Raw genomic sequence first — 17,041 nt, 5'->3', positions numbered from 1 at the left:
AAAAAAAACAAAACAAAAAACAACCCAAACAAAACAACAAAAAAATCCAGCAATGCACCTGTCAAAAACCAAAGACAACCTTCTGTTTTACTATTGTCCATAAGTACTACAAGGAAAAATAAAGTTTTAATTGGGACAATGCTATGTAGTCCTTCATGTCTTCTCACATGGAAAATCTCACAGGTTTAATAGGCTACACATAACAGTACAGTTGTGACTTACCCACAGAATACATGGGCTTCATAGTCTTACATCTGCAATGACCACATGTACAGCTATTAAATAATGGATTCTAAATTAAAATAAAGGGGTACTAGCTTAGTTTTTATCTTCTAGCTTTAAAATAATTATCTCCTCTGTATGTCATAAAACATGGTCAACAAATATAATCATGTAACAATATAAAAAGTGTTGAGGTCAGAAAAGAGAAGAGTAAAAAGAGGTTTTTTTTTATCCTTAGCATCTATGAATGGAATGATTTCAGTTCATTATCAAAAGCCAGAATTCCATTTCTTACTCTAATATTTTAACAAATACAAACACAGTTTCTAATCACTAGGTGTTTCAGTCTCTGCTGGACCTCTAATCAGTCTTCGTATTCCTCTCTTCCCTGCAGGACCTTTTGGTTTAGCAAAACTCTGTTTGTAAGCATGTTGTTTTGGATGTACTTCTTCATAAAGAAAGTCAGCAGTTAACTCGTCACCATTTCTATTTCAATCTGCAGAGAAAACAATATCATACTCAAAGTCAAAAGAACTTTGCTGAAACTCTAATACTATATAAAACCATATGTGCAATATGTTCAAAATCAAAGCATGAAAATTGTCCAACTTGTGCTTAATGCCCTGAGAAATCTTGGATAGTTTCTTCTGCGACTCCCCTACCAGTCCTACCAGTATTAAGTGTGACTTAAGTATTTTCCTGAAATGTAAGCATGACTAAACAGTACATATGCTAAGGAATTTTTTTTTTGTCCCAAGTTTTGGCACAGTGTACTGTTAATACTAACTAGGAGAATGTATTCCATGTGAACTAGTGCTTATTTACTCATTTGAAGTATTTACATGTTTTAAGAATCAAAATTGTTCACTATAATACACTTTAAACACTAACTGTACAAGCAATGTACATACATATTGTTATCTCTTGAAAAAGAGAAGTATAAAGAAGCTTGTACTATTAGCTGGCTACTACCACTCAGAAAGCATTCAAGTGCTTAGCAAGGAAAAACAAAATGGAGGGGAGTGTTTTAGTTTTCAAAATCTATATATATGAAACCAAAAACATAGAAGAAAACTGTGTTCTCAAGCCAAACTCCAGTGTTTAAAATTGCAGGAATTTAGAATTCAGAGAAACGCTATGGCCTTGCTCTGCTGAGCATTCAGCACTTCATGCCCTGCCAACCGTAACACTTGACAGACTTGCCAGCCCCAGTTTAGTTGTTACAAGTACATGCTCAGAAATTGCTGTCTGTAGGAATTTTCAGGACTCACATGGTGCTTTAATTTTGTTGTAAAAAGGCAATTTCAGAAAAATAATTAGATACAAATACACATAGAAAAAATCTAGTTAATTCATCTCAGTAAAAATGGTTAGTATTAACTCTGCTATTTTTAAGGGAAACAATCTCCACAGAAGCTAAGCTTCCACAAAAGTATTAAAAAAGTAACTGTCACAAATGGACTTCTGTGATCTCTGTTCAAGAGGTGAGAAGCAACTTCTTGCACTGCAGTAAAATCTATACAGTGTGAAAAGATCAGCTTACTTGCAATTGCTTGTTTGCCCCATCAAGGACTCCTAAGATAGCAGTTTTCATTTTCAGAACTCCAGTTTGAAATTATTTTGAAAATCCCTACATAACCTTGGTTTTAAATGAATTTAGTGTTTAACAACAGCAATGTGTTGTGGTCCAAAATACGACACAACTTTGAGTAAGAAATCATGTTAATTCTATAAAGTCCTTCAAAGTACTCTTAAATACTTCCTTGATGCAGAAGGATATATTTGTTCAGGATAAAAGTGTAGAAATTATGAAACAGAGAAAAACTTCCATGACTTAACTTTGTATCTCTAGCTCTATCAACAATTACTTCCCCTTCAGGACAAACTTAAGTTACACAACACCTGTCATAGTTCAGACAAGGTGCTGACAGAGACAGTTATAGTTTTCCATTAAGAAGGGAAGACAGGGATGGAGAAAATACCCACATACCCACTGAACTTACCTTTCTGGCTATCTGCATCCACAACTGCATTTCTACAATTTCTAACAGTGGACTTTTGCAACTAGAGTAGAGCATTCTTTCTCGTATACTACAGGTATACCCTGGCATAGAGTAGATGAAAACTGCAGGAAAAGAAAACAACACCACAAATCAGACCATAAATACACTCCATCAAAAGCTGTATCATAAAACCATTTATAGCAGAGAGGTAATGGAAATTAACTATGCAATCTGAAAACAAAAAATGTAGTGACGTTCTGGAGCTTTTTTGCTTCAGCAAATGTTTCATTTCAAACAAGGGATAAGACAATGGCTGGTATCTGTATATTTCCACATTTATGGGCATTCATAATCAAAAGGGATAGCTCACTACTTTACAAACATAAGAGCTTTCTTTCACAAGTTCACAGTTTCACAACCAAATGATTCTGAAATTTATGATCATGCTGACACATCTTCCTCTCTGACTCAAAATCCCTAAGGAATTTGAAACAAGCCAGTGAAGCTTTGTATTGAGAAATTTTCTCATACTTATGGATTCCAAATAGTCTCCTTCATGTGTGTGCTTATACAGGAAAAAGTGGTAACGCGCAGCATCCTTTGGAACTCTTTTTGGCAAGTCCTTAAGTTCAGTGTCAAGGGTGTTGGCCAAAATTATAGTTTCATTTTTCATATCAATTTGCTGTGAACAAAGTAAACATGAGTATAGTTAATGCACAGAAAAACAAACAAGAGAACATGACAGGATGGAAAAAATCTTGAATTAATCTAATTCAAAATGGTACTTTATCAGCATACTACATCAACACACATTGTTTAATATGTAGGTAATCTATTTTATACTCATTATTAAAAAATAGTTAACATATTTTATACTTGCCAGTTGTACATAATTGAGTTTCTTATTTTTCAGTTTCTCCAGAGCCTGAATAGCTTCTTTAGCAATGGGGAATGCTACTCCTTGCAGTGTTTGATGCTTGGTATCTACACCAACATCCGCCTGTACCTGGAACACAAGTCAGCTGAGATGTTAAAAGAAATCTCTGCAGGCATTCATTTGGTTTCATATAATGACTGACAATGCATTCCATGTGTTTACACATAGAGTTAGCAGTAGCTATTCCAAAAATAAAGTACCCCAAGAAATCATTCCCATTTACAAAAAATTTGCATTTTTTAATTTATAGGTCATGTTTGTTTGCTAGCCTGTGAAGTTTCTTATCTCTGAAACAGCTCTGCTTAGCAGAGTGACAAAATCATCTGAGAGAAAACTGGTTCAAGTGTCAGTGAAGAAGATCTAAGTTAAAATCTGGTATAGAAACCAGGAAGAAAAATCTTGATTTTTCACATGCTGTGTTATACTTTTGAACTGAAAATATTCCTTATAAAATTTGTTACAGCTTGAAAAATTTTAGATCAAAAAAAGACATGATTTCTAGGGAGTCAACATTTTTGAAGGAAGAGAGAAATTATGAGACAAACTGATCTTCTCAAAGGAAAAGTAAAGCTACTACTCTCCCTCCTGCTTTCCCCAAAAAGTCTATACCAAAACCAAAGCAAACAAAACAAACAAAATCCTAATTTCTTACTTCTTAGAAGGTCTAGCACTAAATAAAAAAAAAAAAAGAAAAAAAAAGAAAAAAAAGAAAAAAAAAGAAAAAAAAGCCAGGACAAGCTAGACAATTGTTCATAATCCAGTTATATTAGTGTCAAATTATTTGAGAGAACAGTTATTTTAAAGCTGATGTTCAAGAATTTATGTTTATCTTCATATTCATTCAGTTTCTCTCAAAATGAGCTCTGGCCTCCAGTCTTTTTGGTCTTAGTTTATTGTTTAAGTACAGTTTTTTGAATATATTCACTTCCTTTTAAAGTTTCACAATTACCTTTAACATTGGTTATGAAACTGCAAAAGTCAAAAAGTGTACCAAATGGAAAGTATGGGCCTTAGATCTATCAACTAGAAGATGTGCTGCTTTATTAAAAACAGATACTAATAAAATATGAAACAAACTGATAAAAAAATTAAAAGCAAACACTTGTGGCAACACATACTTCACATTTGAAAGAACAGCTTGTCAGCAACAAGGAAAGAGGAAAAGAAAGCAAGTGAAGAGCTTACTTTGCACAAAGATTGATAAATTTATGAATTAGGTTATAGAAAACATGTTTTGCAAAATATATATCTGCATAGAATAGGCATCATAAAAATAATAAACTATAATAAAATACCATACTGTAGAAACCATTTTAAAATACAGGTAGAAAATAAGTACTCCAAACTTAAAAACAAGCTGTGAAGTGTGGAGATAGACAAGGGAAAAGAGTAACCCAGCATAACTCCAGATAGAAGAAAATGAACAGAACCACCTAATCATTTAAGAATATTTAAGAGGTAAGATTAGTAAATAATGGCTGCTGAGTGCTGGATAAAATGGCAGATGAAATTTCCTGTGAATAAATGCAAACGTACGCAGGAGGAAAAAATCCCTCTTTTTACTTGTATGGTGATGGGGTTGAGCTGGCTACTACCATTCAGGAGCAAGACCTTGCATGTCATCCTGAGTAAATCTGAAAATAACCCCAAGCAAAACAAAAAACCCCCAAACACTACCCACCCACAAATGAAATGTTATAAATTGTTAGGAAAAAGAGTAGAGAACAGAACACATTATTACGCACTGTAGATATCAGTAACATGCCTGCATCTTGAATACCACATGCAGATCTGGCTTCCCCATCCCTCCATCTCATAAATTATATAGCAGAACTGGAAAAACTGCAGAGAAAAGCAAAAGGATCAGAAGTATGGAGTGACTTCTTTAGGAGGAAGAACTACCCAGATTAAGACTCGTCAGCCTGGAAGAGATAACTGATGAGGAACACAACAGAGGTCCATGGATAGAGAATCGTGGGACAGTTGGGGTTGGAAGGGTCCTTTAAAGGTGATCTAGTCCAACCCCCCTGCAGTAAGCAGCAACATCTTCAAATACATCAGGTAGCTCAGCCCCATCCAACGTGACCGTGAATGTTCCTAGGGATGGGGCATCTACCACCTCTCAGCAACCTCTTCCAGTACCTCATCACACTCATCATAAAACAAATTTTTGCTCATATCTAATCTGAACCTATCCTGTTTCAGTTTAAAACCATTCCACCTTGTTCCATTGGAACAGGCCCTGATAAAAAATCTGTCCCTTTATTTTTTATAAGCCCCCTTTAAGTACTGAAAGGCCACTAAGATTTTCCTGAAGTCTTCTCTGCTCCTGGCTGAACAATCTCAGCTCTCAGCCTTTTCTCACAGGAATATGTTCCAACCCTATGATCATTTTTGTGGCCCCCTTCTGGACCCACTCTAACAGGTCCATGTCTTTCCTGTGCTGACTACCCCAGAGCTGGATGCAGTGTTCCAGGTGCTCTCACCAGAGCAGAGCAGAGCAGAGCAGAGCAGAGGGAGAGGATCACCTTTCTTTACCTGCTGGCTACACTGCTTGTGATGCAGCCCAAGTGATGGCTGGCATTCTGGGATACAGAGGGCTTTATCTAAGGAGAGGGGGAAACTGAGGATTGACTGAATGACTCTTCTTTGTCTTCACCACACTATCTGTAAGGTATAAGAATTAACTAGAGATCCTAGAGAGCAGTCAGTGGTTCTTCACGGTATTTTGTCAAGCTATGAAATATGCTGCCACAGGACCTGTGGCCAACAAAACCTTTACATGGATTTATAGAAATGACAAGACTAGATGATGGATGAAAAACCCATTAAGAAGAATTATGTAGTAAGATGTCATCTTTTGTGCAGGAAGATCCCTACCTGCAAATGTTGAGGCAACAGAAGAACATTACAGCTAATTACAGGTAATTACAGCCTTCTTGTCCTGCTCCTACATCTTTCCTAGATTTCTTTCTTCTAGATTTCTGCTGCTTTTTTCAAGGACTTGACAACAGACTAGGTGATCCTTTGATCTGGCCCAGTAAAATATTTCTTAGGGTAACTATGAAAGAATATGCACATAGAAAGCTTACTAAAATCAGAAAGCTCTTCATTTTCTAAGTCTAATTACAGGCTTTGTAATGGTGGAAACAATGAAGAAGAAAATGACATTAAGTTAATGTATTGTGAGATGTTTCAAACAAAGCCAAAATGGCAGCCATATACAATTTATGTGTCCCTGAAAAGCAAAGGCATTGCTATTGAAATTTCAGAACATATAAAGACTTAGTCTGCATGAATCAGCTTCTAAACACATTGTATGTAGTACCTGCACTAATACCAGAAGTGATCACTGATCCCACAGAAGTTTTATATTCATTACTCATCATTCATCATCATGGGTTTTTTTTTAAGCTGATGAAGTAAAATGCAGTATTTAAGATGGTGAATGTATTTCTGTATTAAATTGTTAAAATCAGACACAAAAATGAACAAAAGACACCACTGGGGGAAAAAGGTCAATAAACAACAAAGTTGCAGCAAAACCACAGTGAGTGAAAACGTAAGAAAAGATACACAGTTCTAACAACAAAGTTGCAGCAAAAACACAGTGAGTGAAAACATAAGAGATGATACACAGTTCTATTTAACACAATGGTTGCCTGATAGCCAGCTGCAGAAATAAATCATACTTCAAACACATGTACCACAGCTCTAACATAAAAGTCTAAGGAACAAATAAGTTCAACACATGACCAATTTTAATAAACCGTGTTCAAATGAAGGCAAAATGTGATGAAAACAATCCTCTGAAACTTTTCTGCCACTAGCTAGCTGGCAATTATCTTTTTTTTCTGGTTTAAGACATTTGATAGAGATTTTTCTAAAAAGTGCCTGTAGCATAGACAAATCTGTCTCTTAAAGTGATCAGTTATTTGGTTTGGATTTCTATATTTATTGGAATCCTCTTCCCTTCCTCTCAAAGACAAGGGCACTGGTATCAAGAAACTTTCAGTTATCAGAAACTTTTCTGTAAGAATGAGGCTGCTGAAATACTCTTGGCAATCACTCACTGCAATAATTGCTATTCTGTGTTTCCTCTACAATTTCTGCCACCATGGGAAATGCATGGGGACAATTACATGTGGACACTGACTGAGATTGGAAAACCTCTCCATAGGTCATCTTGTCCAAGGACACTGTTCAATCAGAGCCACCTAGAGCCAACTGCCCAGCTCTCTGTCCAAACATCTTTTGAATATCTGCAGGATGAAGACACGGTAACCTCCCTGGGCAACCAGTACCAGTGCCTGGTGACACTTCATAAGGAGGACATCAAGTGATACTGAGAGCTGAAGTTGCAACAGTTAAGCTCTGCAGTTGCCAGGCCTCTGATTCTCACACTCATTCACACTCATTCCTTCAAACGCAGCGAGATCATTCATTCCACTTCAGCCATCATCATCCTGCAGTGTCAACCCATTGAGAAGTACATTTATATGCTCATCCACTCATACTTTCTGAAACTTCCCATTTTCTGTTCTTTTTTTACCCTAGAAAGACATTTTCCTACAATACATTTGGAACTCTGCACCATTTCCCACACATGCTTGAAGACATTTTAGGTACCTCATTAATCTTAATTTGTCGAAGTTCCTCTTCTGCTGCCGTCAAAGGTGCAGGGGAGGATTGTGATATCAAATATTTTTTATATCCATTCAGTGAAACATCATCCTGAAAGTACAATATCAATATTTATCAAGCTTTTTTTAGAATAGAACTTTTCTTCAAAGATTTTCTATGGAGCATTGCAAAAAGTAGTTGCCTTCCATACAGTTATGGTCATTTCATTTGAATATTCCAATATTCCATTCTGTCTTGTTTCAGAAGCCCAGAGGTATCCAGGTTAATACATATGAATTAGCAGGTGGGACCATAATAGGGTCCCACCAGAATAACACAGCTGGTTGCAACCAAACCATCCTTGGGTTTAACAAAATAAAGACAAAGTTACCCACTGGATGCTGATGATCAAGGTCCTGAGTGAGATCAGCAACTTGAACACCTTGAAGAAGCTGTGGTATTCACACAGATGAACATTAAAGGCCAGCAACAATTAAGAAGTTTATAAAGACACTGAAACCAGCAATTTAGATGTATAAAAGCTGAAACATAATGAGCCTGGAAAAAGTGAGTTACAGCAATTTCATCTTCCCTGTGCCCCAGGCCCATTCTGAAATAACAGTAAGACAGACATAATACTCCTTTCTCAAAACTGACACAGAATCTCAGACACAAATTCCACATATTGCATAGACTGCTAATGGTTTGATGCAAGTGGTGGTGAGAGACTAGTTGATTGAACAGACAAGAAAAAATTAACAGGACTTCCACCAGTAAACCCTCTTAGCAAGTCAGTTACCTACCTCCCCAGAATACAGCCTTTCCAGAGAAGTTTATTTGCACATTTGTTAAGATAATGAAGACTTCATGACAGGTTAATGATAAATACAATGAATTATTTACTCAGTGAGCAACAGAATTAATAGTCTCAAGTCCACCACAACAGCACATTTCTCTCTCACAGCTTTTTCCCCAAGTACAATATCCTCCATTCTTCCCCAAACCTCCAACTCCTTCCATTGCATTAGAAGACTCATTCTCATGCAGAGAGATTAAGAGATATGCCTATCATTCTTAGGTTATTTAGTTTTCATAACCATTTGATGCAAGGACTTCTAAGCCTGACAACGTTAACTATACCTATTAACTTGTTCAAATGAGCTTAATTCCACTTTAACACTGGAATAATACACATAGCTTTTAACTCTTTTTTCCTTCATCCAAAAAGACCATAAACAGCCTACATAAATATCAGTAACATCAGCTACTATATTCAGTATCAAATTAGTGTCCTGACTTTGAAAAGAAAAACATACCTGTACTGTTCCAAATACTTCATCCTTAATATGGCCACCTCCAAATTCTTTTTTAAGTGTTGCTCGGGTTGCTGCATACAACATTTTTTGACGAACCTAGCATATAATAAAACAGCCACTTTTTGGTTTAGTTCTTTTTTAAAATTTTGCTGTACACAGAGAATCTAGCATGTTGGTCTACCAAGTCCATTAACAAACATCTTTTTTGAACAAGTATTTTAAGTGTTGAAATTGCACTTGTAGAGCTGTGAATTGTGATATTTATACTACTAAATTCACAACATCATGACACTATGTATTATTATCAAAGTATCTTCAAAACTGAATTGCAACCTTAGTTGTGTATGAGCTTTTACAAAATGGGAAAAAAAATCAATAATCTTTACCAATTTTAAATAGGGAAAAAAACCACAATTGTTTGAATCTTTTTTCACCTGGTCTGTGTACTAAACTCATTATTACTTTTGATTTGATAGCGACTCCAGATAGTTATGGTTCAACTACAGAGTGGAAAAACTGTGTTTGCTCCCTATTAACTTGACTCTAACATAGGCACTTACTCCTCTCTCAGCAGTCCCACCTTCCAACTTTATTTCACCATTGTGTTATCCTCTCCACAATACTTCACTTTTTCCACATAATCATCTCTACACACATCAACTTTTGGAGTCTTATTATTTCCTAACTGCTAGTGAAAGCAGTAGGAATATTGGAACAGCCTTGCTTTTTGCCTTCCCTTATCTCACATTCCCAGAACCTGTATCCTAGTTTCTCCTAGAAATCCTTAATTCTAACCTCAGTCCTCTCCCATGCTCTCAAGCCATTAAGAAGCAGTGTATTCTGTGGCACACCACGTATCCACAAGCATCAGCTGAGCAGCCAGCAAGCCAAACAAAATAAACAGCTTGAGCTTACACTATAATCCGTCTCTATATCAGCACCCATTAAGATTTCTGTCCTATATGTTTCCATAAATTTTTCTCAAGCACTGACATTAAGACAGGACAAAAAAACTGTATTTTGTCCACCAGTCAGGCTAAAAATACATTGGATCAGCTGTACTCCATCTAAACCTACTGATTTTAATCATCTTAAGGAAACATTTTCCTAATTTTCTTCTGGGAATGTAGGGAGACGTTGGGGAATTCTTCATTCCTCAAATCCTTTTCCTTCATATCTTGGGTTCAGATCAAATGGTACTGCTGAAAAATCATTAATATGAAGACTCTGATGACTGTTACTTACAGGAGAGTGATCAGGTGACCATGCAATGAAGATCCATTCATATCCTTGAGCATTCTGAGAATCTAATCTGTATAATATATAACATGGTTGCTTGTCTTCAAGAAGGGGAAGGACAAAGGAATCATAATCTTTTTCCCATGATCCAACTGGCTGTCTAGAGGATCCCACAACAAGCTGCTCTAAAACAAATAACCAAAGCTACAGGTTAGCAACAATACAGTTTGTACAGTCTGTCAAAATTAATAATTACAATGTGAAGTTAATTTTTCATAATTATGCACAGAAGAATGGAAGACAAGAACAGTAAATGTAAAATTGGGTGAATTCCTACAAAAGCTATGTTCAAACCCTAACTTACTTCAACCAAAATACTGATAGTTGAGAAATAACATGCTGGTTGTTATCAAGTTCTTTGATCTGAAGAGTTACTACTGATGTTAGTTTTTAGCATAACATACATGGAATGGAAATAAGAACTGTTTTCTAACACTTAGTGTATTTTCAATTTTGAATACTTAGGTATAAATAAGATAAGAGTAAACTTTGAAACAGAATTTCAATTTTAGAATTGCAATTCCTGATGCTCTTGGTATAATAGATTGGTGTTTGCCCTCACTGTAAGGAGTCAATAATCCAGTTATACAGTGAAAAGAGTTTGGAATGAAATGCTTGCACTAATCAGTGACTTGACTATGTAAGTAGATAAACCTCTTTCTAATATAGCTTCATAGCTGTGCTCTCTTTAAATGACTGAAGTTGTTTATTATGTATAATTGGCTTAAGTCTGTATAGAATACTTCAATGGTATTTAATTATGTGAACAGCTGTAGCAACAAGATTTTTCTCTTATTTATACATCACATCTCAGTTTCCAAAGGAAAGTATTAGTATACTGTCTTACAAAACATTTATCAGCTTCCCAAGAAATACTAGCCCACACAAGTGGAATAGAAATATGTTGTTTAAATGGGGTTCTGCAACTCTTTGAAGATAGTATAGCTAGTATACAAATCACCTTTGATAGTCTAGGGCTTAACTTATAAAACTTCAGACAAAAGTGCAACACACACAAATGCCTCTATGGCAAAACTTCAAGCAACACATTCCACCACAGTAACTCAGGGCAAGGGTGTTTGGCCCTTCCTTGAATTAGACACACATTACCTGAAGCTGCACACCTAAACCAAGAGTATTCAGAATGTACTCACCAATTCTGAACTCTAGGTGGATTTATACCCACTTGGATTTAAGATGCAGCCAGAGGAACTTTGCTGCCCAGCAGCAAATCTCTTCTCTTATTAACTCAGATTAGCAAAACACGATTTGACTATTATCTGTTGGTTATTATCTCTTACTTAAAGCTCCTAAAGACAGATGAGGCAACTGCCCTTCTTCCAAAACAACACTGGGAGTTTTACAGGTTTCTTTTTGAACTGCAGAAAATACTATCAAAGATTGGATGCTGCTTCTTATAGATGAAATGCATATACTCATATCAATATGTGTGTATACACACGTAAACACACACACAAAAATTAAAATACCGGAAATGAAAAAAATAGAGAAAGTATTCAATTTGTAAGTTATTCCTAGGCTTTACTTCATACTATAAATTAGCATATACACAAAAGCATCTTGTTTTGCCTTGCTTAATGGGACAAAACAATGGTTTTTCAGCAATTACCTTGTGCTACTTAGACTATCACAAAGTCCTGCCTGTAATCTTACTATTCCCACTGCCTTAAAGCCATATTAAAATATCAGAAGACTTCCTAAGAAAAGCAAACACAAAGGAGGTAACAGTAGGTTATTTGCCTAATAAATTACCTAATTACCACTAATAAAAGTGTGTCTGTGTATGTATGTAACTTTCTCTAGCTAACAGATTTTTAGTGAACTGTAAATGAATGAAGTCTAGAATAAATAACTTCAAAGTGGACAACTGACATGCTTGAAAAGATGGACTACACCAGGCAATATCATATACAATCCACCAATATAGCTATTAAAGAAAATAAAAGTAATTATATATTCTATCTTTCAATGTTTCCAGCTTATATCCATTGCCAAGAAGTTAAAAAATCAAACTCAAGTTCTGATTGAAATTATGTGATTTTCTATTTATACATATATGTTGAGGTTTAAGAAACTGCTTTAACTTTGAAAACTGAAATAAAATTAAAGACTTATAAAGATATTTTTTATGTAACCAGATTACTATTTAAACTTTAGCAAGACTTTCTACATGTAGTACTTTTGTACTGATGAAATACAGTAGTATTGTAGTAAAAAACTTAGGATCACCAAAATTTAAATTTTACCTTCTATAGATGAAAAACCTTAGTAACATTAAGTTTGGCAGAGTTCTGGTTTTTAAACAATTGTACTTGTAAGTCATTAAAACAACTAAGAAAATAACTAAAAGAACCAGAAAAAAAAATTAAAATTTGACTAACCATTTTCAATTATGATTTTTAAAAGCCTGTATTGTCCATTTCTGGCTCCAACAAAGATGTCTTTAACACTTCCACTAGCTGCAAAAGAGAAAATAAAAGTAATCAAATTAACACATTTCACTTCCTTAGGACAAAGAATATTCATGAGGGTAAGAACACCACTGGAAAATGTACTATTGGCTCTTTGCTACAAAATTGGACAGAAAAATGAACCCAGGAGTGATGCTGCTGCTATGCTGCACACTGTTCCAACCATCAGCATGCCACACAAAGATGAAAGGCAACATTACAAAACAGACCTGCTTTCTAGCACACCAAATGATTTCCAACATTGTGAAAATTAGAGGTGACATCATATCGTCAATCTCATGTTTCAGAGTTAACACAGCAACACAATAAAAATATGACACATCTCAAATTACAACAGCTTCACCAAGTCTGCAGGCTTAGTAAAAACTTTCAGACAGAAACTTTACGCCTGCCAGGAAAATGTTAGAGCTTGTCTGGCAAAAGTGATGGTCTTTCCTGAGAACACCTCTCTGCAGAGTACCAGTGAAACCTCCACTCGCTGCTCATCTTCCATACTGTCTTATCTCCTTCTATGGTTGAGGGCATTGTTCAAGCCCCAGCCTGTTGTAACAGGATAGCTTGTAGTGAATTTACAAAGTAACAAAAATATTTTTACATTTTTGTAAATCACATTGGCGCTGTACTATCAACATGACAGATTCACTTCCCTAAGAACACTGAAGAACTGTTCTTGACTTGCATGAAGGCCATTCTTATCTCAACTGCTCTGCTAAATAATCCAAGTGCAAATCAGTTTAACTATACCAGAGACAGAGGGTTGTAAGGATTTGCTGAAAAGCATTTATTGCAAGCTGGTCTTTAAGCAATCCCATAGGATAGAGCATAGCACCAGCAAAACAAACATCAAACCAGGAAACAAATAAAATGGATTATTTATAGTCAGGTTGAGGCCAAGTGAACAGATGGTATCCAGCACCATTATTGCCCATACTTAAAACATTTTACATTTATGTTCATCCAAGTGGGCCGGGTCCATCCTGAGAGTCAAAAATAGCATGTTAAAAGAACATGTTAAACTGAACTGCAGTGAGTTTCCAGTTCAATCCCAGTTTCATCCCAGTTTCTTCCCACTAACCAGTGCAGACCCTCACAGTAATTTGCTGCCAGCTTTTCTAATAATCTCTGCTCATCTTCACCATTCCATTGAGCAACCAAACATTGTGCCATTTTCTAGATGTTTTGTTCCCCCAGAACATTCTTTATCCTCTTCTTGCCTATTATCCTTTTGATCCTTATTCTCTCATTTCAACACCACACACCAAAACAAGACCAGAATACAGCAGTCTCTACATAAATTCCAGAACCATGACAGTTTCCTGAAAAAATATTTTGAGACATTTGTGAAAGCAGCTCGCTATTAAGTGATCTATGGGGTTTTTTCATCATGACGGTTTTTGAATTCACAACAGTGATATTATTTTCTGCTTAAACTTTCTGCATATCAGAGGGACACTGAATCAAAATATGGGCTTATTTCACAAATACTTTTGCAGGGAATATTATTTTAAAAATATTTAGAAGACTAGAGTCATTCAATTGTATTTCCCCCCAGTTACTGTATTCTGTGACTTCCTACAGTATTTATCTGCACTGGCCCGTTTAAAAAGTCCAGTCCTTTTAGCAACTGCCTGGTACATTTCACTGTGCCCATGACTTCATTTCTGTTTCCAGAAAAAAAGCAGCCCATGCTGCCAAATCTTGTAATTGTTTATGAGTGACAGTAGCCTGTTTGTAGCTAAAGCCAGCAATGGCACAAGTAGAGCTATTCCTTGTCCAAATTGCAGAGGCTGATGCTTTGCTGCAAACAGGACTCCTGATTAGTGCCTGCTGAGGCAGGTTCCTGAAGGAAAGCTGCCACAGCTCTCCTCGAGAGAAGAACGATTCCATGACATGCAGCAGAGCAGAAGAGGCTTAGCCACTCTTCTGCTCACAATAAGCAATAGAGCTCTTCTGCTCCTCCCTGCCAGCATCGACAGGAGAACAAGGGCTTCTGAGTTACTAACTAACAGGTTTCCCCAAATTGGGAAAAAAACCCAACAAACAAACCATGAACCAGGTGCACCTCTAACCTGAGGGTGGTTGAAGAATTTAAAACAAGAAGCTGCAAAAAAAGACCAAAGATTAGCATGCAAAAGAAGGAAAAGAAGGGAGAGAAAAGGGCGCAAACCACATGCAGCCAATGGACAAAAAAGGAATAGAAGAGCAGCTAAGGGCTGCCGTGGCTGGGACAAAAGTCACCTTCAACAATAAATATCTGAGCGCAGGCAAAGTACACGGTACTAGTCACCGAGCACGCAGATTGCAGAAATCCAGACAGTAAAACCCGACCCCTCCATAATCCTGCAATATAATCCCTGCTTAGCAATTCTGTGATTCAGGGGAACCGCTAATGCTGCGAAACAATACGCTGTCACCTAATTGCTCCTCGCACTCTCCAAGGCCTGCAAACATTGGAAAAAAAGGTTCCCACATACTTTTCCCCTTCGTGGCCTCCAGTAATGTGCTTTATAGTGACTCCAGTACGCCAGGGCTGCTGCTTCTCCGCACGGCTCTCGCTCCGGGGCACCGGCAGCGACCCCGGCACTTCCCGCGCCGTCCCACCCATCGCAGACTCGCTACGGCGACCCCGAGCAGGCGGCAGCCCCGGCTCGACGCTCACTCCGCGCCGCAGGAAAACCGGCACTGGGGAGCTACCCGAGCCCAGGGGGCCCTGCCCGCCATTCATGGGCTCTGCAGCGAGCACCTTCCAGGTGCGGGCTCCCTGCCTCTCCGGGGCGGACAGGCCGATCGACCCTGCAGCCTCCGCCTGGCTGGGAACCGAGCTATGGGCTCCAGGAGCCGTGGCCGCCGGGGACGAAACCAGCAGCAGGTCCCCCGCTCGCTCGCCCCCCTCGCCAGCCCGCGGCGCAAAAGACGGGCTCCTCCAGCAACAAAGACAGAGCGCGGCAGTGGGAAACCCCCCCCGGAACGGCCCGCTAAGCGCCCGCCGCAGCCGTCTGCCCCCGCGCCGCGCCCCGACCCGCGGCGAAAGGCGCTCCGCCCGCCTCCCGCCCGGCCGGCACGGCCACCGCGGAGTCGGGGACGGCTGTCATGGGGAGCAGTGGGCACCGCGGAGCGAGGCGCGGGGAGTCCCGCGGGTACCTTGGATGCCGGTCTGGTGGGACATGTCGCACCGCGCCCGAGCACCGCCACCGCCGCCGCCTCCTCCCCGCCCGGCCCGGCCCGGCTCGGCCCGGCCGCGCGCACGTGACGCGCCGCCGCCACTCAGCGGCCGCGAGGGAGCGCGGCGCCTTCCGGGCCCGCCGGCCGGGCCGGGCTGAGGGCAGCGGGCAGCGCCCGGCCCGGGGACCGCCCTGCCCCGCCCGCTCCCCCTGCGCTCCTCTGGCGCTCCAGAGCCGGGACGGGGCAGCGCTCTCCTGTCCTTTCTGCCGCCCCCCTTCACCGGCTGTGCCACAGCCCGCAGCGCAAAGCCTGTGGGCACTCATGCCTGGCACGAAGGAACGTGTGCCCCCGGCCCGGTTGCTTGTTAACCGAAGTACTGAAAAGTAACTGAGGGGAATTTAGTTCATCTCTAGGAGCCCGTGGTGGAGACCTGTGGCTCCGGCTTGGGGGAGCACAGAAGGAGCCATCAGGTGTGTATGACATGTAGCAGGTGGCATGTACACATTGTAAATTTCGGATTGAACAATCCCTGACAAAGAGCCCTCAAGTCAGGGCACAGAGTCCAGAGCCAAGGCTCGCTCAGTTCAGGCTCTATCCCCTGACAAGGCAGTCTTTCTCTGTTAATTTTGGAGTACTTGGTACGTGGTGGCACTGCATCAACAGAAACAGTGAAGATTTCTTCTCTTCCAGTGCGGATCTGGTGGTTGAGCCGCTCGTCTGCCAAGCTCAGAAAGGGTGCATCTGCTTCTCAGGGCCCTATCTGCATGGCCAAAGGCTTCTGTGTGCCTTTTCAAACTGTGTTGGTACAGTTTCCCTCAGCTTTTTCTTTCAAAGTTTCCAGTGAAGAAGAGTCCTGCATCATGAATTTAAACATGCACTGGAGGTTGATTAGTTTTTGCTGGTTCATTTTCAGGCTCATCTGTCTATAGCTCCTAACAACAAAAAGATGGGTACTAGGTACTATAGCTTCTTTTAAAATCGCTTCAT

The 17,041-nt window shown here is 39.1% G+C and overlaps 1 protein-coding gene across 1 annotated transcript; it reads right to left on the bottom strand.

Annotated features, from left to right (window-relative positions):
• On the bottom strand, positions 1-16,220 carry TWF1 (twinfilin actin binding protein 1). Its single transcript, XM_079304913.1, is given in 10 exon segments — positions 1-709; positions 712-718; positions 2,226-2,347; positions 2,757-2,907; positions 3,106-3,231; positions 7,792-7,896; positions 9,102-9,197; positions 10,347-10,525; positions 12,803-12,880; positions 16,034-16,220. Coding segments are annotated over 10 exon segments (1,050 nt in total). The 5' UTR covers positions 16,059-16,220; the 3' UTR covers positions 1-548.
• Between the last annotated feature and the right edge of the window lie 821 nt (positions 16,221-17,041).

Source organism: Erithacus rubecula, assembly GCF_903797595.1.
Source record: "Erithacus rubecula genome assembly, chromosome: 4".
NCBI classification, from domain to species: domain Eukaryota; kingdom Metazoa; phylum Chordata; class Aves; order Passeriformes; family Muscicapidae; genus Erithacus; species Erithacus rubecula.
Note: the sequence above shows the minus strand (reverse complement) of the source record. Positions and strands in the feature narration are given on the sequence as shown.